This window comes from Abramis brama (genome assembly GCF_963993115.1).
Source record: "Abramis brama genome assembly, chromosome: 10".
Lineage (NCBI taxonomy): Eukaryota > Metazoa > Chordata > Actinopteri > Cypriniformes > Leuciscidae > Abramis > Abramis brama.
Window position 1 is genome coordinate 34,402,887 of NC_139972.1, and position 25,043 is coordinate 34,427,929.

Genomic DNA, 25,043 nt, shown 5'->3' on the forward strand with positions numbered 1-25,043 from the left:
GGTCACATGGTTGTAAAATGCAAACTGTATGTTTTTTTGTTTTTTTTTTAATTACTTTGTTCATAAAGGGGTGTTTCACAGAATAATAATTGTGTTCTTTATGTTTGTCTATTATTAAGTGTCATAATTAAGTGTTAAAATTGTTACATTTTGTAATAAAAACTAAGGTTTATTAAAAGAAGTATAACATTAATTCAGCTTAACATGGTGACTTTAAAAATACAAAATACTTAACTGTCAGAAAGAATTCACTAAGAATAAATTGTGCTAAATTTATAATTGCACTTGTCATGTTCATGTTTAGTTCATAGTTTCATTATCATGTTCTGTTTAGTTCCTGATTAGGGCATTGATGAATTGGGATCTAGCCTGAGAGCCCAATCACGTTCGAGTAGTAACAGAACAAGCCAATGCACATTGGCGAGTGAGATTTGCATCTCTGTGTTACTGAATGCAGTTGTTTCTTGACACCGTCTGACAGCCACGATCTCTGCCTCACGTGTCTGGGCCAAAAGCATGCTGAGGTGGCGTTCGTTTATGAGTCATGCACCCACTGCGGAAAGATGACCATCGCAATGTTGAGTTCAAGATCAAGATACCTGGAAACAGGTGTAGTCCCGTCTGCTATTCCCCGATCTGGCCTTGATGCGCACAGGGCCTCTTCGGGTAATACACAGGGTGATGCGAGCGGTTTCAGTGGAGTCCCCGCGGAATCCCCACTCCTCTCATCCATCGCAAGTCAAGTCACTTTTATTTATATAGTGCTTTTAACAATATAGATTGTTTCAAAGCAGCTTTACAGTGATAATAGGAAATTAAAGTAACAGAGATTGTTTTGGCTTTTCAGCAGCTCTAGAATAAAGTTAGTCCAGCTAAAGTTAGTTTTGATTGAATCACTTTCCTTGCAAAGGTCATTATTTATTAACTAAGGGGGCCGCTACCACAACGCCGTTCTAACAGAAAGCCCTTAACGCACTCCAGCCCGCTCATTTGCAAAAAACAGTGCCTGGTGGCTCGAGAACATAAACCTTGAAATAGGTTCCAAGGTGCAAGCCTTGAAAAATTTAGAAAATGTTTTATCTCTGCGCAAACTTCAAAAACGCAAACCTGTGAAAACGCTGATGACGTGCATGTGTATTACGTGTTTAGTCTATATGTATGCGCGTTTGAATATATACATGTGCGCAGGCGTGTAGTCTTTGACCTCAACAAATTACTTGTCTGGCCTTAAAAAATTATAATACAGAATTATTTATCGCTTCTGCGTAGCCATGTGAACTGGAATTATTTTGACAACGTTTTATCTGTACAGAGGTAAAGGGAATGGGATGGAGGCTAGTTGACTAGTTGACACTTCAGGACTGTGTTGTCATCGTGTCCAGGCGCAGGTCCTTCATCAGATCTAGATACGGCATGGATCCGGCGGACTGCGGTAAACAGAGGGATAAACAGAGGGACTAATATTAGTGTAGACGCCATTCTTCTTATGATGTAACGAGTACATCAGGATTTATGGGAAGTGTTCCCAGTTCTAGGCTGACCTAATCTATGTAGCCTAACATTGAATTATAAAAGTTTATAATGTGTTATGTGTATGCTAGGTCAAATAGATGTGTTTTTAGTCTAAATTTGAACTGACAGAGTGTGTCTGCTTCCCGGACAATGTTAGAAAGACTGTTCCAAAGTTTTGGTGCGAAATAGGAAAAGGATCTACCGCCAGCAGTCGATTTTGATATTCTAGGTATTATCAACTGTCCGGAATTTTGAGATCGCAATAGACGTGAAGGACTATAATGCATTAAGAGCTCGCTCAAGTACTGGGGAGCTAAACCATTTAGTGCTTTGTAAGTAATCAGCAATATTTTAAAGTTTATACAATGTTTAATAAGGAGCCAATGCAGTGTTGACAGAACCGGGCTAATATTGTCATACTTCCTGGTAAGAACTCTTGCTGCTGTGTTTTGGACCAGCTGTAGTTTGTTTATTAAATATGAATCGCGTATCTATGTGTGAGTGAACGGCACAGATGCACACTGTTGTTTACTACACGCACTAGTAAACATGCTATTTTTACATGAACATGAACACATCTACTAGTTTAGCTTTTCCCAAACTATATTGCTATACTATATATATAGTAAGAATCGACTGACATATGTTGAAATAAAATGTCTTTGTATAAGCAACGTATTAAACTGCAAATTAACATAGCCTATGCCATATATTAATATATCATAAAAAAGATATGTTACAGACCAAATATGAATGTTTAGACACGAGTTCGTTGACCAGTTTTGGATAGATCATAACGTTTTTATTATAAAATAGACTACTGCTACATCAATGAAGCTTCTGTTCGCCAATTCCTGCTCATATGTTAAATAGTATGGGATGTTTTGTCAAAAATAAAGTAGGTATATTGAGTGTTTGTTCCAATGTATATTCAAACTAATGAATCCTTAACTTTGAAATACGTATGATAAACTTGATGCTTTTTACAAAGAAATATTACACTTGAAATATTGTTAAAATTGTAATTGTTGTTGATTTACATGTGAAACATATAATATAATTAAATTAATAAAAATATAATATAAAAATATAATTAATATAATATAATTTCTGAAAATACAGTATATGTCACAGTTGTGTTCTGTTTAGTTTGTTTTCATTGGACTTGTCTGCCTGTCTTCTTGTCATGTGTCTTCATCATTATCAGTTCATCTGTATCACCTGGATTTAGTTCATCATCATCATCATCATCCACATCACCTGTGTTCAGTTAATCAGTGTTCATCTGTAGCCACGTTTCCATTACCCTTCAAATTGCGCAAATTTAATTGCGAATTGAAAATATGGCCAATGGAAACACGTCAATTTCGCAAAAACTCCCATTTATCGCAAAAAAGTTTTTACGCTCGCATGAGGTAGTTTTTCAGGCAATTCGAAAAAGGAATATTTCGCAAAACTGCAATGGAAATGGACTTAGAAGGCGCGTTGTGTTTGGACAGAATATGAGACGGAGTTCTTTATTGAATTCATAAAAGACAAAAGAATGACAGAAATACTGGATTCTAAACCTCAAAGAAATGCCACAATAAAGACCTCGGAGCAGAAATGAGTGAGAAAAACCCAGAAACACTTCATATGTGCCGCTCACAGTATAAGGGTCTTTCCTTGCCATTAATGCTTGGATAACATGCCTACGTTCCCTTCCATTAATAATAATAATGTCTAGTGCGGTACGTAGCTGTGATATAGGCTATATATATATATATATATATATATATATATATATAAAACATAACATATATACATAACATATAACATAACATCGGTTAATGGAAACGGTGTAAATCGCAAAAGTTTTGCGCGATTCTTTAATGGAAACGCGCCTTGTGTTAGTATTTAGTTCCTTCAGTTCAGTCAGTCTTTGTTCCGTTACCTGTTATACTTAATGTGTGTTAGTAGCCTATCCTGCCTGTCTGTACTCTTTGGAAATTTATTATAAAGTAAAAGTTTGTATTGGAACTTTTATTCTCTCTCGTCTTCTTCTGGCTGCACCACAGTATAATAATTAACTGCACAATTACTAGAAATGTTTACTTTGGATATTATGCAATTTGCATGCATACAAAATTTGTGGAAAAAGACCATTGAGAATTGAACCAATTCTGTAAAATGGCCCATATATCATATTCAAACAGGATTTGTTTCCAGGTATGACTGTGTACTCAAAATGTGCTTTTGACTTTCATTCATAGTTGGTTTATATTGTTAACTATATTCTAAATAAATTAAAAGCTATATATATATGACATAGTGACATACAGTGACATCATATAGTGACATACCCGACTGAAAGGCTCATTATGCAGTCATTGTCTTCTCAGGTATGAATTACAGCATTATTCATGATCATTCACGCCCCCACGCATATTGCCTTTTAAAACAAAAAGTGTCTTACATAATTTAAATCAATGTATTGTTTTATGTGAATGAGTAGGCAGGATGATTTGGATGATCACATCATTTTGAAGCAAACAATCTAGGCTATAACGTTCATTAGTCAAAAGTCTTGTGGACACATATTTAGTATGTGTTTTGTGGCCTTTTGATTTCTTTATTTAAAAGGGACAACACACATTAATCAACATGAGTACAAAGTCCAACATGTAAATGTGCCAGATTTAGCCATACAGGCTAATTTTCATCTGCAGTCCCTAGCAGGTTGATGGTTAAGAGAAAACAATAAATACACTACAGTACAACAATACAATAAATACATATCAATAAGAAAGCCTTAGATATAGATAAGAATAACATAACCACTATTCCCGATCAGGACAACTGGCAGGTTGATGGCAAAAAATAAAATAAAAAACATAACACAAGTATCACACACAGTAGACACGGGTAAAAGTGTATAGTCTTGCGAATCTCCGATCTCTTCCTAACAAAATGGACGAACTTCTTCTCCTCACCCGCACTATCAAGGATTTTTTAAACTCCGCTGCTCTGTGCTTCACTGAAACCTGGCTGAGTGAAGCCATACCGGACAACGCACTACATCTGCCGGGCTTCCAGCTGTTCCGAGCGGATCGCATCGCGGAACTAACGGGGAAAACGAGAGGTGGTGGATTGTGTTTCTTCATTAACGAAAGTTGGTGTTCAGATGTAACAACACTGAAGAAGATGTGCTCTCCTAATTTAGAGGCGCATTTCATAAACTGTAAACCTTTCTACTCGCCGCGGGAGTTTTCCTCATTCATTCTCGCGAATGTTTACATTCCTCCAGACGCGTGTGTGAGCGCAGCGCTACAACAGCTGGCTGAACATATAGCTGAAATGGAACAAAGGTACCCAGACTCTCTTTTAATCATTCTTGGGGATTTTAACAAAGCAAATCTCTCCCGTGAACTGCCAAAATACAGACAGCATGTTACATGTCCTACCAGAGACAGTAATATATTGGACCACTGTTACACCACGATAAAGAATGCGTATCACTCCGTCCCACGGGCAGCTTTGGGGCTCTCTGATCACTGTTTGGTTCATCTTATACCGACCTACAGGCAGAAACTGAAATCAGCTAAACCTGTAATAAGGACTGTAAAAAGATGGACCAATGAAGCAGAGCAGGATCTACAGGCCTGCTTCGATTGCACTGATTGGACTGTTTTTGAAGCTGCAGCCACCGATCTGGATGAGCTCACAGATACTGTAACATCATATATCAGTTTCTGTGAGGATACATGCATTCCTACCAGGACATTCTTATCATTCACTAATGATAAACCATGGTTTACTGGGAAACTCAAACAGCTTCGTCATGCAAAAGAAGATGCTTACAGAAGTGGGGATAAAATCTTGTATAACCAGGCCAGAAACAGACTGACAAAGGAGATCAGAGTTGCTAAAAAAAGCTACTCTGAAAAGCTGAAAAACCAGTTTTCAGCCAACGACCCCGCATCAGTCTGGAGAGGCCTGAGGAACATCACCAACTACAAATCACCATCCCCCCCATCTGTGGAGAATCAACAACTGGCTGACACTCTCAATGCATTCTATTGCAGGTTTGAGAAGCCCAGACTCACACCTCACACCCGCTCTGATGTGCACTTCACACATCCACCATCACCTCCTGCAACCCCTCTCCTCCCCCCTTCTGCCATCCAACCTGAGCTTAAGGTCTGCGTGGAGGACGTGAGCAGAGTCTTCAAAAAACAGAAGACTAGGAAAGCTTCAGGCCCAGACGGCATCTCATCTGCTTGTCTAAAAGCCTGTGCTGACCAACTGGCCCCAGTCTTCACGCAGATCTTCAACAGATCATTGGAGCAGTGTGAAGTTCCCTGCTGCTTCAAACGCTCCACTATCATCCCGGTTCCCAAAAAAACTAAAATCACTGGACTTAATGACTACAGACCTGTCGCTCTCACGTCTGTGGTCATGAAGTCGTTTGAAAGACTGGTGTTGGCCTATCTGAAGGACATCACTGGACCCCTGCTGGATCCCTTTCAGTTTGCTTACAGAGCAAACAGGTCTGTGGATGATGCAGTCAACATGGGACTGCACTATATCCTGCAACATCTTGACAGACCTGGGACTTATGCACGGATCTTATTCGTGGACTTCAGTTCGGCCTTCAATACCATCATCCCTGATCTTCTCACAGCCAAACTGACTCAGCTCTCCATGCCATCCTCAATCTGTCAGTGGATCTCCAGCTTCCTGACGGACCAGCAGCAGCTAGTGAGACTGGGGAAACTCACATCCAGGACCCTCACCATCAGCACTGGCGCCCCCCAAGGGTGCGTTCTCTCCCCACTGCTCTTCTCCCTTTACACTAATGACTGCACTTCTAAAGACCCCTCTGTCAAGCTCCTGAAATTTGCAGACGACACCACTGTCATCGGTCTCATCCAAAATGGTGACGAGTCTGCTTACAGACTGGGGGTTGAACAGCTGGCTGTCTGGTGCAGTTATAACAACCTTGAGCTGAACACACTCAAAACAGTGGAGATGATTGTGGACTTCAGGAGAAACACCCCAGCACTCCCCCCTCTCACCATCATGAACAGCACTGTGGAAGCAGTGGAGTCATTCAGGTTCCTGGGCTCTACCATCTCTCAGGACCTGAAGTGGGCAAATCACATTGACTCCATTGTGAAAAAGGCCCAGCAGAGACTGTACTTCCTTCGCCAGCTGAAGAAGTTCAATCTGCCACAGGAGCTGCTGATCCAGTTCTACTCAGCCATCATTGAGTCTGTTTTAAGCACTTCCATCACTGTCTGGTTTGGTTCAGCTTCCAAATTGGACATCAGGAGACTGCAGCGGACAGTCCGGACTGCAGAGAGGATTATTGGTGCCCCCCTGCCAACCCTCCAGGACCTGTACTCTTCCAGAGTGAGGAAGAGAGCAGGTAAAATCATCACAGACTCCACTCACCCTGGACACCACCTGTTTGAACTGTTACCGTCAGGACGGCGACACAGATCACTGGCCACAAGAACATCCAGGCACAGGAACAGTTTCTTTCCACAGGCCATTTCCCTTCTGAACACTTAACATGCCCCCAAGGCATATGCCTGTAAGTGCAATACTCCCACTGTCTAGTGCAATATTCTCTAACTCAGGTGATATTTATATCTATATTATTCATATTACTCAAAATACTGTAAATATGTTTATAATCTGTAACATGCGCTAGACTCCCACTGTCTGGTGCAATATTCTCTAACTCAGGTGATATTTATATTTATATTATTCATACTACTCAAAATACTGTAAATATGTTCATAATCTGTAAATGTTTATTCGGACTAAACCCAACTGTGACCCTACTTTTTTACTTTTATACAATTTTTATTTATTTTTTATATATTTTTATTCTTAGAATTTGTATTACTATGTTTCTTGTTGTATTTGTATATGTGCACTGGAAGCTTCAGTACCAAGAAAAATTCCTTGTGGGTGCAAGCACACTTGGCAATAAAGCTCTTTCTGATTATTCTGATTATTCTGATTCTGATAGTCCCATTTATTGTCCCATATGTAATTTTTTATTTTTTTACTATCTTTTGTGTCCGTGCTTGATTTCCGGCTGTGAAAAATGAAAACTTTAAATCTACATAGAATTTGAACAATACATCCTACAGACACAATCCACCCCATTTTCTCTTCGTCTTTGCATGAGGAATTGATAGATATGAGGATTGTCATGATTAGATGATGTATGGTGCATTAAAACTCAAATAAATGCAAAAAATGTAAAAAATCTGTGACATTGGATCACTGGAACTCCTCCCCTATGGACCCTATTGATATATGTTTTCTAACTTTTGTATTTTTATAGTCTTTATGATGTCTAATAAGCAAATGTTGATGATCCCTACTTGAAATATTGTCACATGTTGGTCCAAATGAACATCTCCCATAATAAGGAGTTACTATTAAAACCGTTATATTGGTATTATATTTATTGAAACAAAACAGAAAACCACTCATATAGTCAAATGTGTGTATATATAGGGTATAACAAATCCCCATTAGAATAAACTGAAATAGAAAAAAAGTGATTCTAATCAAAGGTCAAGGGCAATGATGTCTATTCATCATACAGCAGGTCTTCATAATCAACCTCTTGCTCCTCGTTTTCTTCACCATCTCCATCCATTTCCTCGACTGTTTCCTCTAGCAAGTCAGTGAGTGAAGTGGGGAGGATAGGTCCACAAGACCACACTGGTTCCAGGGTACCCTCTTCAGTCTTTTCCCAGCCTTGGCCAGGATCATGGGGCTTGGGACACCAAAATATCGGTGTGGCTGCTCTCTTGTAGATGGCCAGACGGTGGTTGACACGGTTGATGTGTGGGACCAGGTTGTCTCTGCAAAAGTTAGAAAACATATATCAATAGGGTCCATAGGGGAGGAGTTCCAGTGATCCAATGTCACAGATTTTTTACACTTTTTTGCGTTTATTTGAGATTTAATGCACCATACATCATCTAATCATAACAATCTTCATATCTATCAATTCCTCATGCAAAGACAAAGAGAAAATGGGGTGGACTGTGTCTGTAGGATGTATTTGTCACAAATCAATCCTCTGTGGCTCCCTCTGATCACCACCAGAGGGCTCCCTCACCGGAGTACTAACTTTGACTCGGACTACGTTTCCCATCATTCCATGCCTGTTACTGATTACAGTCACACCTGATTCTCATTCCAAGGACTATTTATGTCACACACACACACACACACTCACTGCGAAGTCTTGTTCTTGCCATTGCAGACATTTCTGAGCGTTTTTCCCAGTATATTGATCTCTTGTGTTTGACCTTGGACTGTTTTCCTCGTATTCCTGTTTTGCTGCCTGCCCTTCTGATCTTCTGCCTGTTTACCTGGATTTATCCTTTTGTCTGCTGCCTGCCCTGATCCATTGCCTGTTGTATGACTACGTTTCTGCCTTGCCTTCGATATCTCTGTTGCTGGTGATTGACCTCTGTCTGTTGTTATTCTACTATCTTAATAAAAGCTGCACATGGATCCCACTTCTGCTGACTCATCATTACAGAAGACTTCGCCAGACCCCGATCCAGCGGCTATCTATCGTCTGTCTACCGAGGTATCCACTCAAGCAAGTATTCTAGCTACTCACCAGCATCAACTCTCCCGGTTAACTTCGGTGACAGAGGAACTGGTGAAAGCACTGCAAAGCATGAAATTCCCCGCGGCCGAAACAAGCCAGCCATCGAGCAACCCCACCGCCAACGATGCACCGATGACGTCATCCACTGCCAGCCCAAGGCTAGCTTTTCCTGAGAAATATGATGGTTCTCCAACAAAATGTAAGGGATTCTTACTGCAATGCTCGTTGTTTGTTTCCCAACAACCTACATTATATCCCACAGATGAAGGCCGTATAGCCTTTGTATGCTCTTTACTGACAGGGAGAGCATTAGAATGGGCCACCGCAGTTTGGAAGGGGAGTCGACCCACCTTTTCCACATTTGACAGCTTCCTGCAAAGATTTCGCGAAGTCTTCGAGCATTCAGAGGGGGGAAAGGAATCGGGAGAACAACTGCTGGCTCTTCGACAAGGCAGACAGACGGAAGCTGAGTATGCGCTCACCTTCCGCACTCTTGCAGCACAAACAGTGTGGGTAGATGATACTTTGAAATTGTTATTTCGCAAAGGATTAAGTGTGGAACTTCAGTCTGAGCTGGCCTGCCGTGATGAGGGGAAGAATCTTGACCAGTTCATTGAACTAGCAATTCGCATTGATAATTTGATCCGCTCGAGACGTCCTAATAGGATTCCTTCTGCACTTTCCTCTGCTGCCACGATCACTTCTGACCATGAACCAATGCAGATCGGTGTCACTCATATCTCCTCAGAAGAAAAGGAGCGTCGTTACCGTCAAAGACTGTGTCTGTACTGCGGGCAACCAGGGCATATGAGAGCATCCTGTCCCACACGTCCATCTCAAGGAAACCCAACGACGGTGAGTTATCAGTCCCAGTCATCTTCTAATATGGAATTACCAGTAGTTCTTACTGTTAATGGTGGAACAATCAATGCCACGGCCATGATTGATTCTGGAGCTGCAGCTAACTTTATCGATCCAGACTTTGCCAGAAGTCATAACATTCCCTTAATTCCATGTGATTCTGTTTTGGCAGTGGCAGCATTAGATGGACGTCCGCTGGGGACCGGTCGCATTCAGTACACCACTGGCGACATATCCTTAAAGACTGGGACCTTACATACGGAAATCATTCGTTTGTTCCTTATTAAATCACCACGTAACCCCATTATACTTGGATTCCCTTGGCTACAACAGCATAATCCTCACATTTCCTGGGCTGATAGACAAATTGTACAATGGTCTGACTCATGTCTTAAAAACTGTATCCAACCAGTTCCTGTCCTGAACACCCAATCCACTACTTGCAAGCTGCAACCAGTTTCCATCCATGACCTACCCCCGGAGTACAAAGATCTTGTAGAGGCCTTCAGTAAGACCAAGGCACCTCAACTACCTCCTCATCGTACTGGTGATTGTGCCATTGAACTGCTTCCAGGTACCACTCTTCCCAAGGGCAGGATTTTTCCCTTGTCACAACCCGAATCTGAGGCTATGAAGAACTATATCAATGAAGAACTGGCAAAGGGGTTCATCCGACCATCCACTTCTCCGGCATCAGCAGGGTTCTTCTTTGTAAAAAAAAAAGGATGGTGGGCTCCGACCCTGTATCGACTACCGAGGTCTCAATGAAATTACTGTAAAATTTCGTTACCCACTGCCGTTAGTACCTGCAGCTCTGGAGCAACTTCGCACTGCCAAGTATTTCACAAAACTCGACTTGCGCTGTGCATACAACCTGATAAGAATCCGTGAAGGAGATGAGTGGAAGACTGCCTTTTCCACGGTAACAGGCCACTATGAATATTTGGTTATGCCTTTCGGACTGGTCAATAGTCCTTCTGTCTTCCAAGCCTTCATCAATGACGTATTCCGTGACATGCTCAATCAGTGGGTCATTGTGTATATCGACGATATCCTCATTTACTCCGACACCCTGGAAGATCACATTCGCCATGTCCGAACCGTTCTGCAACGCCTCATTGAACATCAACTTTACGCCAAGGCAGAGAAGTGTGAGTTTCACCAAACCTCAATTTCGTTCCTCGAATACATCATCAGTTCCGAGGGAGTCACCATGGACGACAGCAAAGTGAATGCAGTCTTGGGGTGGCCCCAACCCAATACAGTTAAGGAGTTACAGCGTTTCTTGGGATTCGCCAACTTTTACAGACGCTTCATTAGAGACTTCAGCATCATTGCAACACCTCTAACTTCCATGCTTAAGAGGGGAGGACATCGTCTTTCGTGGTCGTCAGCTTCCGAACGATCCTTCCAAGAATTGAAGAAATGCTTCACCACAGCTCCTATATTACATCATCCTGACCCTGAACGTGAGTTTATTGTAGAGGTCGACGCATCCAGCACAGGCATCGGGGCAGTACTCTCTCAACGACAAGGCAATCCGTCCAAACTTTTTCCCTGCGCATATTACTCACGAAAACTCACATATGCTGAACAAAATTATGACGTTGGAGATCGGGAACTTCTGGCCATGAAGGCAGCTTTTGAGCAATGGTGACATTGGCTGGAGGGAAGCAGGCATCCCTTCCTGGTATTAACTGATCATCGAAACCTAGAATATCTGCGCTCCGCTAAAAGACTCAATCAAAGACAGGCAAGATGGGCATTATTTTTCACCAGATTCCAGTTCTCTGTTACTTTCAGACCTGGTTCCAAGAACGTCAAAGCAGACGCCCTCTCTAGACAACATGAATCAGCACTATCACCACCCACTAATGAACCGATCCTTCCTTCCACTATCATCGTGGCACCGGTACAGTGGGACCTCATGACTGAGATTACTGATGCTCAGAACTCTGAACCATCTCCACCTGACTGTCCCCCAGGTCGTACCTATGTACCTACGACACTCCGTAGAAGAGTTATTCAGTGGGTGCACAATTCTCCTAGCTCTGGTCACCCGGGCATTAATGCTACCAGTCAACTTGTCAACAATCGCTTCTGGTGGCCGTCATTACAATCCGACATCATCACTTTCATCCAGAGTTGTACCACTTGTCAAATGACCAAATCATCTCACCAAGCTCCTACTGGTCTACTCCAACCTTTACCCGTTCCCCAACGCCCCTGGTCCCATATTGCTATCGACTTTGTCACAGATCTCCCAAACTCCCAAGGTCATACCACAATACTCACCATAGTCGACCGTTTCTCCAAGTCCTGTCGCTTCATTCCCCTACCCAAATTACCCTCGGCCCTTGAAACAGCAGAAACTTTGTGTAATTATGTGTTCCGATTATATGGTCTTCCGGAAGACATCGTCTCCGACCGAGGACCTCAGTTTACTTCTCGTTTATGGGCCGCATTCTTCCAGAAGCTCAATGTCAATCTCAGTCTGACCTCGGGTTATCACCCTCAGTCTAATGGTCAAGTAGAACGCCTCAACCAAGAACTTACACGTTACCTCAGATCCTATTGTCACCGCAACCAAACAGACTGGAGTCGTTATCTGCTCTGGGCAGAATATGCACAAAACTCACTCAGAAAACCTTCCACCGGACTAACCCCTTTTCAATGCGTCCTGGGCTATCAACCCCCTCTATTCCCGTGGTCGGGAGAACCTTCCGAGCTACCTGCGGTAAATGATTGGCTGCAGAGGAGTGAGAACGTTTGGAATGAAGCACATGTACATCTTCAAAGGGCGGTAAGGCGCCAGAAGGAACAGGCTGACCGCTCCCGCCGTCTTCATCCTGATTATCGCCCTGGAGAATGGGTATGGCTTTCTACTCGGGATCTTCGACTCCGGTTACCCTGCCGAAAACTCAGTCCCAGGTACGTGGGTCCCTTCAAAATAATTAAACAGATTAGTCCAGTCTCATACCGTTTGGCTCTCCCTTCCAGTTACCGTATCTCACCCACCTTTCATGTTTCTCTGCTCAAGCCCACTGGTGGATCGAGAGGAGAGGAGGACCTAGATGAGGCTAGTGACCGGAGACCCCCTCCTATCATCAGGGATGGCGAGGAGGCTTATCAAGTGCATGAACTCCTGGACTCCAGACGCCGGGGCAGACTACTACAATACCTCGTGGACTGGGAGGGGTATGGTCCAGAGGAGCGGTCTTGGGTCAACTCAGACGACATTTTGGATCCATCTCTCATTGCCGACTTCCATAGGACCCATCCAGATAGACCTGCCCCTCGCCCTCGTGGAAGACCCCGGCGTCGATCACCTCCTCGCTTCAGGAGCCGCTCGCAGGGAGGGGGCTCTGTCACAAATCAATCCTCTGTGGCTCCCTCTGATCACCACCAGAGGGCTCCCTCACCGGAGTACTAACTTTGACTCGGACTACGTTTCCCATCATTCCATGCCTGTTACTGATTACAGTCACACCTGATTCTCATTCCAAGGACTATTTATGTCACACACACACACTCACTGCGAAGTCTTGTTCTTGCCATTGCAGACATTTCTGAGCGTTTTTCCCAGTATATTGATCTCTTGTGTTTGACCTTGGACTGTTTTCCTCGTATTCCTGTTTTGCTGCCTGCCCTTCTGATCTTCTGCCTGTTTACCTGGATTTATCCTTTTGTCTGCTGCCTGCCCTGATCCATTGCCTGTTGTATGACTACGTTTCTGCCTTGCCTTCGATATCTCTGTTGCTGGTGATTGACCTCTGTCTGTTGTTATTCTACTATCTTAATAAAAGCTACACATGGATCCCACTTCTGCTGACTCATCATTACAGTATTGTTCAAATTCTATGTAGATTTAAAGTTTTCATTTTTCACAGCCGAAAATCAAGCACAGACACAAAAGATGATACAAAAAAAAACACATATGGGACAATAATTTGTGTGGGGAACATCAAAATTCCTTTTCTAGACACCTTAAGGATTACAAAAAACTAGGTTAAAAAAATATACCTTTCGGTGCAGGTGAACCCTACTATATGAGCTGTACCTTCCTACCTATATGAGCGGTACCTTCCTACCCTACTATATGAGCTGCTCGAAAAGAGAAAGCTGACTGTACAAAACAAATTTTTCTACATGGTATTTTACAATCCCCGCTTGTAGACGCTCTTGTAGGTGGATGCGTTTAGATTTTGTTGGACGAATTTATTGAGCAGAGGGGGAGCCATACCATGAAAATTTTTATATACAAGTAAGATATCTGCAAACTTAAAGGAATAGTTCACTTTAAAATGAAAATTCTGTCATCATATACTCACCCTCATGTTGTTTCAAACCTGTATGAATTTCTTTCTTCTGCTGAACACAAAGGAAGATATTTAGAAGAATGTCAGTAACCAGACAGTTTCTGGGTCCCATTGACTTCCATAGTATATTTTTTTCCAACTATAGAAGTCAATGGGACCCAGAAACTGCCTGGTTACTGACATTCTTCTAAATATCTTACTTTCTGTTCAGCAGAAGAAAGAAATTCATACAGGTTTGAAACAACATGAGGGTGAGTATATGATGACAGAATTTTCATTTTAAAGTGAACTATTCCTTTAATCATGTTTTCCCAATTTAACAGATCATATTTAATTAAGATTTTACAAGATTTTATATTAATCTATATTTGAGCTCTTGGACCACTGGAAGTCTTTTCCCTGCTACTATAACATCTGGGTCTAGATCTGTAGTTGCGGATTTAAAAAAAAAACACACACACTGTTTTATCAGTATTAAGGTGCAGACACAAGTTTGCTATAGCCAATTGGAGATATTGATCATTGTAGCTGATGGCTCTTCTGCAGCTTGCCTCTTGTTTGTAGCATGTAGATATATGACAGTGTCATCAGCATACATCTGGCAGGTGACAGTAGGTGGACAGACCTCAGGTAGATCATTGATATATAAACTGAATAACAGGGGACCCAAAATGGAACCTTGGGGTACACCCAAATTAATGTCAGTTATTTGGGAGATATTATTATCCACATGAACACATTGCTTTCTGTCTGTAACATATGATTTTATCCATTTTGCATAAACATTATTCTCTCAAATATACAAACATGTATATACATGTTGCTCACATATTATGGTAGTCCTGTTTGTGCTGAATATAGTGTAATGACACCATTAATATGTTTATAAGCAACTGAAAAAAGCACAAATGTCAGGGCATGTCAAAACATCTCAAGGACCCCAAAAACACATTGGACCCCTAAGGGTTAACCCGAGCTGCAGAGTCTTTATCCATTTTCAAGAAACTGCTGAAGACATCTTTTTTCAGCAACACTTGACCCATTAATACTAACACTTATTATTCAATATCTATATATAAAAAAATAAAAAAATAAATAAAAAAAATAAAACTTCTGTGCTGGACTAACTGGGACTGGTCATGGCACTTGTATATTGTTGCCCTATTGTTGGTTTGATTGCTTCTATTGCTTTCCTCATTTGTAAGTCACTTTGGATAAAAACGTCTGATATTATAAGTAAATGTTATGTTTTTACAGGACACGATTTTAGTTTTTGCATTCTCTGTTACAGTATGGGGTTTATTTTTGTATTGTTGCTTTTTGTATATGTTTTTTCCCTTATCAAAACATTCAGCAAAACATCATACACTTTTGACAAAGCTTATTTCCCTTAATGATTGGAATAAGTTGATGATGAGGAGAGCAAATGTAATGATGCAACTAAATCAACTAGGGAGTTGATTTTTATTTTTATTACATTATTACATTTGTGATTTTTTTCACAAGTGAAGCTCAGAGACCTAAAAATTAATTACGTGAACATCCACGTCAACATTCCCTTGTGTGTCTGTCTTGTATTATAAATGTAGATGCTTCACCAGCACAACATAATTCAACTCTGTTTCTTGTTTGTCCATTTTCAAAAAGTTATTTTATATTTGCTAGGTTGATCGTTTTGATTGCAGGTTTTGACAAGCTACAGATTTTTATCCTGGCCATATTCTTAATGTAGGTTTACATGTTTTGAAATAACATTTTATTGACAATCCGCTCCCTTCAACATCATCTAATTATCAGTGGTTGATGATTGTAATGATTGTAATTTATCTTTATTGCATCTATGTATATGTACTATGGCATCCCCAGTATGTGCTGATTATCTGATCAATTGTTAAATATTTAATGTTAATATCTGTCATCCATGGGTAATTTATCTAATTTCACAACCATTATATTGGCTGGTTACATTGATATTGGGAATATTAAGTATTTATGTTTCATTGTTTTGATCTTGTTGTTTGTTGCAATCATAGTGGCAAATCAATTAATTATTGGAATAATATGCAAGGAGAAGTCCTTGCATGAACCTATGTATGTTTTTTTATGCAGTTTGTCTATAAATGAACTGTATGGCTGCATTGCTTTATTCCCATCCCTTTTAAGTAATATGCTACTGTCAAAGATCCCAGAAGTTTCACTCACCCTTTGTCATGCTCAAATATTTGCTTTATACACTTATGGATCAGTAGAATTCTGTAATTTAGCAATCATGTCTTATGACAGGTATGTAGCCATCTGTTACTCGTTGGAATATCACAGAATCATGTCTCCTGCCAGGACAGTTACATTGATCGCTCTGGGGTGGTCAATATCAATTATCAAATTCTCCATTACTTTATCAGTGAATGTACAGCTTAAGTTGTGTGGAAATGTACTGGACAAAGTATGGTGTGACAACTACATGCTTGTGAAACTGGCATGCTCGGACACCACAGCAAACAACATCTCTGGCATAATCGGTACCACTGTGACCATTGTTGCTCCTCTGGCATTAATTTTGTTCTCGTATACAAACATTTTTAGAGTCTGCCTAAAGTCCACAAGAATAAAGACCCAAAAGGCTTTAAGCACATGTACTCCTCACCTTATATCACTACTGAATTACTCCGTTGGCTGTTCATTTGAACTAATTCAAAGCAGATTTGATAAGGTTCCTATGCCTCCTGTACTACGTGTGATTCTTTCAGTTTATTTTCTGATGTGTCCGCCACTCATCAATCCTATCATGTATGGTATGAGACTTTCTAAAATAAAAACGGCACTTAAAAAATGTATTTACCCCAGGAACCACATAAAACCTGAATCACAATAGTGTCTAAGACAATTGTTTATTGTCACCTATAAGGTAGAAAAATAACTTAATTCTGTCATGCGCTTAAAAAAAAAAAAAAAAAAAAAACTTTTGCATGTGTACAAAAACTGTTTGTATTTGTCTAAATAAGAAAATCTTATAAGATAAGATTATTAAGAATATGTTATAATGATTGATGATTTCGTAATGTAGAAATACTGTTAAAAAAAGGCAAATTAATTAATTTATAGTGCTTTTAAAAAATTTTCTTGTCTTGCTTCTCTGAATTTATTAAAAAATAAATGTTCTTTTTGCTTCTCATTTTGTTTCACTAATGCTTCTTATGAATTTTTTAGACCACAGAACAAATTTTTGTTTTTGTACAAAAACATTATACAAATGCTAGTCTTTAGAGGTGCATTGTGTAATATTTAGGAGGATCTGTTGACAGAAATGCAATATCATACATAACTATGTTTTCAGTGGTGTGTAAAGACCTTACAAAATGAACCGTTATGTTTTTATTAGCTTAGAATGTGCCATTTCTATCTACATACACTGCGGGACATTGAAATGCGTCGATTTGTTTCTACAGTGGCCCTGAACGGACAAACGAGTTTCGTCACTATGTTGTTCTTCGTGCAAAGAAGCTAGCCCCCACATAACAACATTTTGACGTCCCAGATCCAGCACCACATTTGGCACACGTGGAAAGATGATCTGGCCCACATGCAGCGTGGAATGACGGCCCTTGGGTTGCTCACTCTGTTTGCCAGATCTGGGCCACAAGCAGGCCATAGCAATGCCACATGTCAGCCAAGAGCAAAGAAATAAACCAGAACTGGACCTTATCTGAGCCACAAAATCTGTGTATATTAAATATGGATTAATCTCAGCCTTAATAATTCTGTACACAAATAGAATAACTGAAGGAAAGAAGGTAACACTTTAGAATACTGTTCCTTCATTAATGAATAACTACACAGGAACAAATGAGTAATGCATTAGTAACACTCTAGTAACGACTATTAACTAACAAGAAACTCTGATTAACGAATTAGTAAGTAATCGCGCTCAGATGAATGTGGTAGTTCATTATTAGCTAATCAATAACTACTATTTTTTTCATACCTCCCAGAGAACTACTATCTACAGGTTCATAATTAACATGAATAATGCATAATTTATAATAAAAGGTAATGGTAACCCACTAGTAATGACTCAAGTATTACTACATCATTCTAAAGGAACTACTAATTATTTGGATCAGTATTCTAAAATGAAAAACATGATAACAACCTAATATTGACTGAAGTCATTGTAAGCTTTTGAGATTTTTGTAAGATTTTGAATATCAATTCCTTCCAATGGATTTGGTAACACTTTAGTCATTACTAGTGTGTTCCCATGATCTTCACTTTAGAATACTGATCCAAATTTCTGTCAGGACCACTACCGTCAAATATGATTGACAATTAGCATACAGTTTGGATTGGCGGAATGGTTCCGTTCTGGGCGAGAACTCCCTGCGCATCCATACAGCCTAGCATGGATAAGAGCAGGGAGAGCAGCAATAATCCCCCTTGGGGTAAACAGAACAGAACCAACATGAATGATTGCAAATATATTTAATTCAAGATTTTAAAGTACAACATTATTCGATAATTATTCTGATTCAAGGGGAATCAGAATGTCAAATCCTGACTGGGCGAGAGGAGGAGCTGGGGATGGAGGAGGGTAATTTGCTCCTGAGAAACGCGATACCTGCTGATAATACTGAAGGAGCTTATATACGTATGGTGATAGGCGTCGTATTCCTATAGGTAGATGTGGATCAGCTGAGGGTCAGCTGATGCGAGCTTGACTAACGTGACCTGCCAGAACTAACGCTACGCTTGATTTCTGTCAGGACCACTACTGTCAAATATGATTGACAATTAGCATACAGTTTGGATTGGCGGAATGGTTCCGTTCTGGGCGAGAACTCCCTGCGCATCCATGCAGCCTAGCATGGATAAGAGCAGGGAGAGCAGCAATAATCCCCCAAAACAAAACCATATGCCAATATCCCCCAAAACCAACTGACAGCGCAATCTGAATGCTTTTGTAGTTACCTGAGTGAGCCAAGGCAACAAGCATGTTGCCAATACCTGAAAAGCTTGAGCAACAGCATGTTACCAACAATACCAGAAGCCTTAAGCAAGTATGTTGCCCTTACCTAGATGGCCTAAACGAGTATGTTGCCAATACCCACATAAGCCATAGCAACAAGCATGTTGTCAATACCCGAAATGTTCAACAGTAAACATGCATATTGCAATGAATGACATACCACCTGAAATGAAGAAGTTAAAGTTAGATATCAAAATGAATCAGCTGCTTGCTTGTTGTATATCCGCAGTCCAGTTCCAGTTTCTTTGAGTGACGCCTGTGAGCTAGAGATGAGAGATGGAGATTTAATTTTCAATGATCTTTTTCATTGGAAATAAGTACTGAAGTACACAATACTGAAGTAATCCTGGTGGAAACTTCTGGTTCACCCAGAATTAGCAATACTGAATTAGAATTAGCTGGATGGTTTAATGTAACAAGCGTGATGCTGATGCTTGGATACATTTACTCACAAAGTTATAGACAAGTAATTTGTTGACGTGCACTGCGTACACTGTAACCTGTCAATGACGTCATAACCTTGTTATACTTGGTTGTAGTTTACTTCTGTAGAAAAGAGAAAAAAAATATAAAAATTATATATATATACACACACACACACACATTTTGTTATTATAATTTTTACACCCACCATGTCTGAGGCTGATAGAATGGTTACATCCTGATTTTAGCATCATATGTTGAGCACTATATATATCCAATCTAATTGGGGAAGCATCACACCAAGCTGGAGCAAGCAAGGACACATGGCAACAAGCGTGTTGCTGTACCCAATTTAACAATTGTATGGGATCTATTGGGGGAAGCTTACACCCCTAGCGGCAGCAAAATCTAATACAAGCATGTTGTATAATCGCGGAAATATTGCTAAAACTAGTGTAGTTTGGCAGGGGAAGCATACACCCTAATCAATAGCTCCGACTAGTGGCAACAAACTAATACAACAAGCGTAGTGTGTAAATCACAGAACTATTGCTAAAACTAGTGTAGTTTGGCAGGGGAAGCATACACCCTACAGCAATAGCTCCGACTAGTGGCAACAAACTAATACAACAAGCATAGTGTGTAAATCACAGAACTATTGCTAAAACTAGTGTAGTTTGGCAGGGGAAGCATACACCCTACAGCAATAGCTCCGACTAGTGGCAACAAACTAATACAACTAGCATGCTTGTATAACCATAGGACTAGTATTAAAACTAGTGTAGTCCGGTCGGAGAAGCATACATCCTCTAGCTCTGAGTCAGATGCAGTGTGCACTGCACAGCTAAGCAATGACATACAGTGTGCTTCCTCATTAATGAACATGATTACTGCTCCCGTCCTACGGATTCCTTCGGCTGTGGAGGTGAAGATGACGACTCCCATGATTCCACACTCTTTCACAGGACCATCAAGCTACGATGTTGTTAGTGTTGAATACCAGACCTCTGCGGTGAATGTACTGTGAATTAAAGCACAAGTATGTTACTGATATCTAGATAGCTTTAGCCACAAGCATGTGGTAACTAACACATTACGTTGCAATCATCTGATTAATTATCAGAATAATCAATAATCAAAGCACAGGCATTTTTCCAATGCAACCAGATAGCACAAACAACGCTTGATTATGTTGCTGAGGACAGTATGCACAAGCCGAAGTAACAAACACATATTCGATAACATTGATCTAGCAACCACCATACAGTACTGATAGCAAAGTTGCTGAAATGACAGCATATTACTGATGCCTGAAAAATTTAGCACAGCATGTGACAATGACACCAGGTATAAGCCTAAAACAAAGCCATGTTCCAAATAACAACTGGGCTAAAAACCTTAAAAATAAAATAACTATGTTTCAATAGCAACTAACATTTTTTAAAGCAAGCAGTTTTTAATAGCTACTATATAGCCTTGAACAAGCAGTGTTTCAATAATAGCCTAGTTTTTATTTATTTATTATTGTTATTATTATTTTTTTTATTTTTTTTATTTTTTTACATACACACAACTTAAATATACCATCATGTTGAATTTCAGCCTATAAAGATGCAAGCCCTTAAACAACAACAACGCATTAAAATGAAAGCACTGTAAAATACAATACACTGTAGCTTTAAGAACGACGTGTTTCCAAGAACTAGATAGACCAAGCTTGTCCGAAGTGACTCAACTGAATTGTGACTGTTTACTATGTCTTTTAAAGCTGTGCCACAGCAGAATATTTCCGTTTGCACCATGAATTGTTAATTCATATCAAACTGCTGCTTGAATCTGCGCTGCATAGCGCTAAAAGCACAGCGTGTGCAACGCGATCAGTTGCCGATGACAACACATAGTAGTAACGCACATAGCCATATGATAGCATAAGCCTAGCAAGAGCATTTTAATGAAAACGACTAAGTTAGATTAGCCCAAGCCACACGTATGTTATCAAAACCCTGATAGATTTTAGCAATGAGCATTAAAAAGGAACTTAGCTTAGCTTTGTGAAGACTTTCAGAGATGAATGGAGAATGAATCACATCGAGTCCTGTGTCAATAATGCAGAGATGCGAGCAACAATGCAGACTGAGGTCACTTCCAAATCAGGCAACTTAGGCCTATGATCAATGCGGCAAATCTCGTGTTCAAGTTTAAGATGAATCTGAGGTGAAATCCTTGTGGGGAATGAATTCCTCTTGCTAAATTCCCGATTGCACGATTCCTTGTGAGGTGATGTTGTTTGCCTGACGAATTTCGCCATTTAATTTGCTCCTGAGAAACGCGATACCTGCTGATAATACTGAAGGAGCTTATATATGGTGATAGGCGTCGTATTCCTATAGGTAGATGTGGATCAGCTGAGGGTCAGCTGATGCGAGCTTGACTAACGTGACCTGCCAGAACTAACGCTACGCTTGATAATTAGTAGTTCCTTTATAAAGATGTAGTAACACTTGATTCATTACTATCCAAAACCTTACAAAAGCCTTACAAAAGTGGTAGTTCACTATTAGCTAATCGACAATAACTACTATTTTTCATACCTCACTGAAGACTATAAGAACTACTATATACAGGTTAATAAATATTTATAATGCACAATGTTTAATATAAGGTAATGGTAGCCCATTAGTAATGAATCAAGTGTTACTACATCCTTCTAAAGGAACTACTAATTATTTGGATCAGTATTCTAAAGTGAAAAACATGATAACAACCTAATATTGACTTAAGTCATTGTAAGCTTTTAAGGCTTTTGTAAGGTTTTGGATAGTAATGAATCAAGTGTTACTACATCTTTATAAAGGAACTACTAACGTTAATTATTTGGATCAGTATTCTAGAGTGAAGATCATGGGAACACACTAGTAATGACTAAAGTGTTACCAAATCCATTGGAAGGAATTGATATTCAAAATCTTACAAAAATCTCAAAAGCTTACAATGACTTCAGTCAATATTAGGTTGTTATCATGTATTTCACTTTAGAATACTGATCCAAATAATTAGTAGTTCCTTTAAAATGATGTAGTAATACTTGAGTCATTACTAGTGGGTTACCTTTACCTTTTATTATAAATTATGCATTATTCATGTTAATTATAAACCTGTAGATAGTAGTTCTCTGGGAGGTATGAAAAAAAATAGTAGTTATTGATTAGCTAATAATGAACTACTACATTCATCTGAGCGCGATTACTTACTAATTTGTTAATCAGAGTTTCTTGTTAGTTAATAGTAGTTACTAGAATGTTAATAATACGTTACTCGTTTGTTCCTGTGTAATTATTCATTAATGAAGGAACAGTATTCTAAAGTGTTACCGGAAAGAAGAGAACAGAAAAAGAGATGAGCAGAAACACAATAACTACAACTGACTTCAGCCACAGTCTTAGATGAAATCAACTGAAGATAAAAGAAGACATTAAATCTGTGAAGATCTCAGCAGAGGAGGATTAAACAACTCCACAAACAGCATTACCAGCTTCACTTATTACTAACCAGAATTACTTTATTTCTGTCAGACGTCTACAGAAGTAGTTATTGAGAATTAACAGGGATTTAACTCTAATGTGTTTCATTTGATGTCACCATAACAGTGATTGGTGTTTCCATTAGTTGGGCTCCTAACTCTTATTATATATGTTGTCTTGTTTGGCTGCTGTGATGGTGTGTTTGTTAAACACATTTGCAGTAACAACGAAAGCTACAATGAAATGACATCTGGTGATGATGCTTACCTGTTGATGGTTTTAAAATCATTGTGAAATAGCCTAATACACTGATATCATATTAATCTAACAACTGCGTCCTGCCATTAATACATTTACATCACAACCCCTGTGTTACTGCAGCATGAAATCCAGCAGTATTATAACAATCAGTTAAACTTTTAATAAACATGAGCACATATATGTATAACAAAATAATAGGACAATTTAGCTGCATAATTTATTCATGCTGCAATGCATGCTGGGAGTTTTGTATTATGCTGGTACCCAAAATGCATTGCTGCAAAGCACTTTCAGAAACTTTTGACTCTCTCTTTTCCAGCACTTTAGACACAGTTGCTCCTTTTCCCCCTGATATTGCATTGGGGATATACATTCAAACATTTTAAAGGCTAATGGTGCGTTCGCACCGGACGTGAATAGCGCGTCAGGCGCGAGTGATTTCAATGTTAAGTCAATGCAAAGACACGTTACGCGCGTAAAAAATTCCTGCGGCGCGAATGAGGCGTTTAGCGTGGCGCGGTAGATGCGAATTCGCCTCATTCGCGCGTCAAGTTCTCGCGAATGGCGCGAATTGAGCGTCTGGCGCGTTAAGCGCGTTACGCGCAAATGATTTTATTAGTGCTTTTTGTGCATTCACGCGTTTGACGCGAATTCACGTCTGCCGCCCGAGTTGAAAAATCTGAACTTCTGCGTCAATTCGCGCCGCGTTAACCAATCAGGAGCCTGCTTGCTTCACGTGGCATAAAGTGACATAGCATTACAAACTCCCGCTCGAAGTCATTCATTCCAAATGGAGGAGAAACTGATTCTTGCTGTGAGTGGTCACCCAGAGTTGTATGACTCAAGTTCGTACTTTTATAGAGACAGGAACAAAAAGGACCTCGCTTGGAAGAAAATTAGTGAGGAGATTGTACAACCTGGTAAGTTGTAAGATATACAAATTTCACTTTTGAGTCACGTTATTGATCTATTAATTTAACCAGCTAGCAAGCTGTCAAGTCAAGTCAAGTCAAGTGTATTTATATAGCGCTTTTCACAATACAGATTGCATCAAAGCAGCTTCACAGCATTAAACCAAAATAACACAACAAGGTTGTTTCTAGTGTAAATTTATTGATTGATAAATCACTAAATTGATTGATTGACGTCGCCTTCACACACTTCTCCGCAACTTCAGGGTGGACCTCGATGAGGCGGCGGTACATCCTCCACTGTGAGGAGAGGATGCCAAAGGCGTTCTCCACCACCAGCCTGGCTCTGGAGAGACGGTAATTGAAGACACGCCTCTCTGAAGGAAGCGTGCGTCCAGGGAAGGGCCGCATGAGGTTCCTCCGCAGCGGGAACGCCTCATCAGCCACGAAGACATGGGGCTGGGGTCCTCTGTCTTCAGCACCAGGTAGAGGGTGGTCAGGAGGCAGATGAAGAGTGCCAGCCCGGAGAGCCTGTCCAAAGGCAGAGTTTGCCAGAATCCCACCGTCACTGGTCCT

At 40.2% G+C, this 25,043-nt stretch overlaps 1 protein-coding gene across 1 annotated transcript; it reads left to right on the top strand.

The window, feature by feature from the left end:
• Window positions 1–16,249: 16,249 nt before the first annotated feature.
• Window positions 16,250–17,244, top strand: LOC311091338 (olfactory receptor 4B13-like; the record flags this gene model as incomplete). The annotated part of the gene is made up of 1 exon (XM_084127231.1): window positions 16,250–17,244. One exon carries the CDS (start codon window positions 16,250–16,252, stop codon window positions 17,198–17,200), a length of 951 nt encoding a protein of 316 aa, XP_083983357.1. The 3' UTR covers window positions 17,201–17,244.
• Window positions 17,245–25,043: the final 7,799 nt, after the last annotated feature.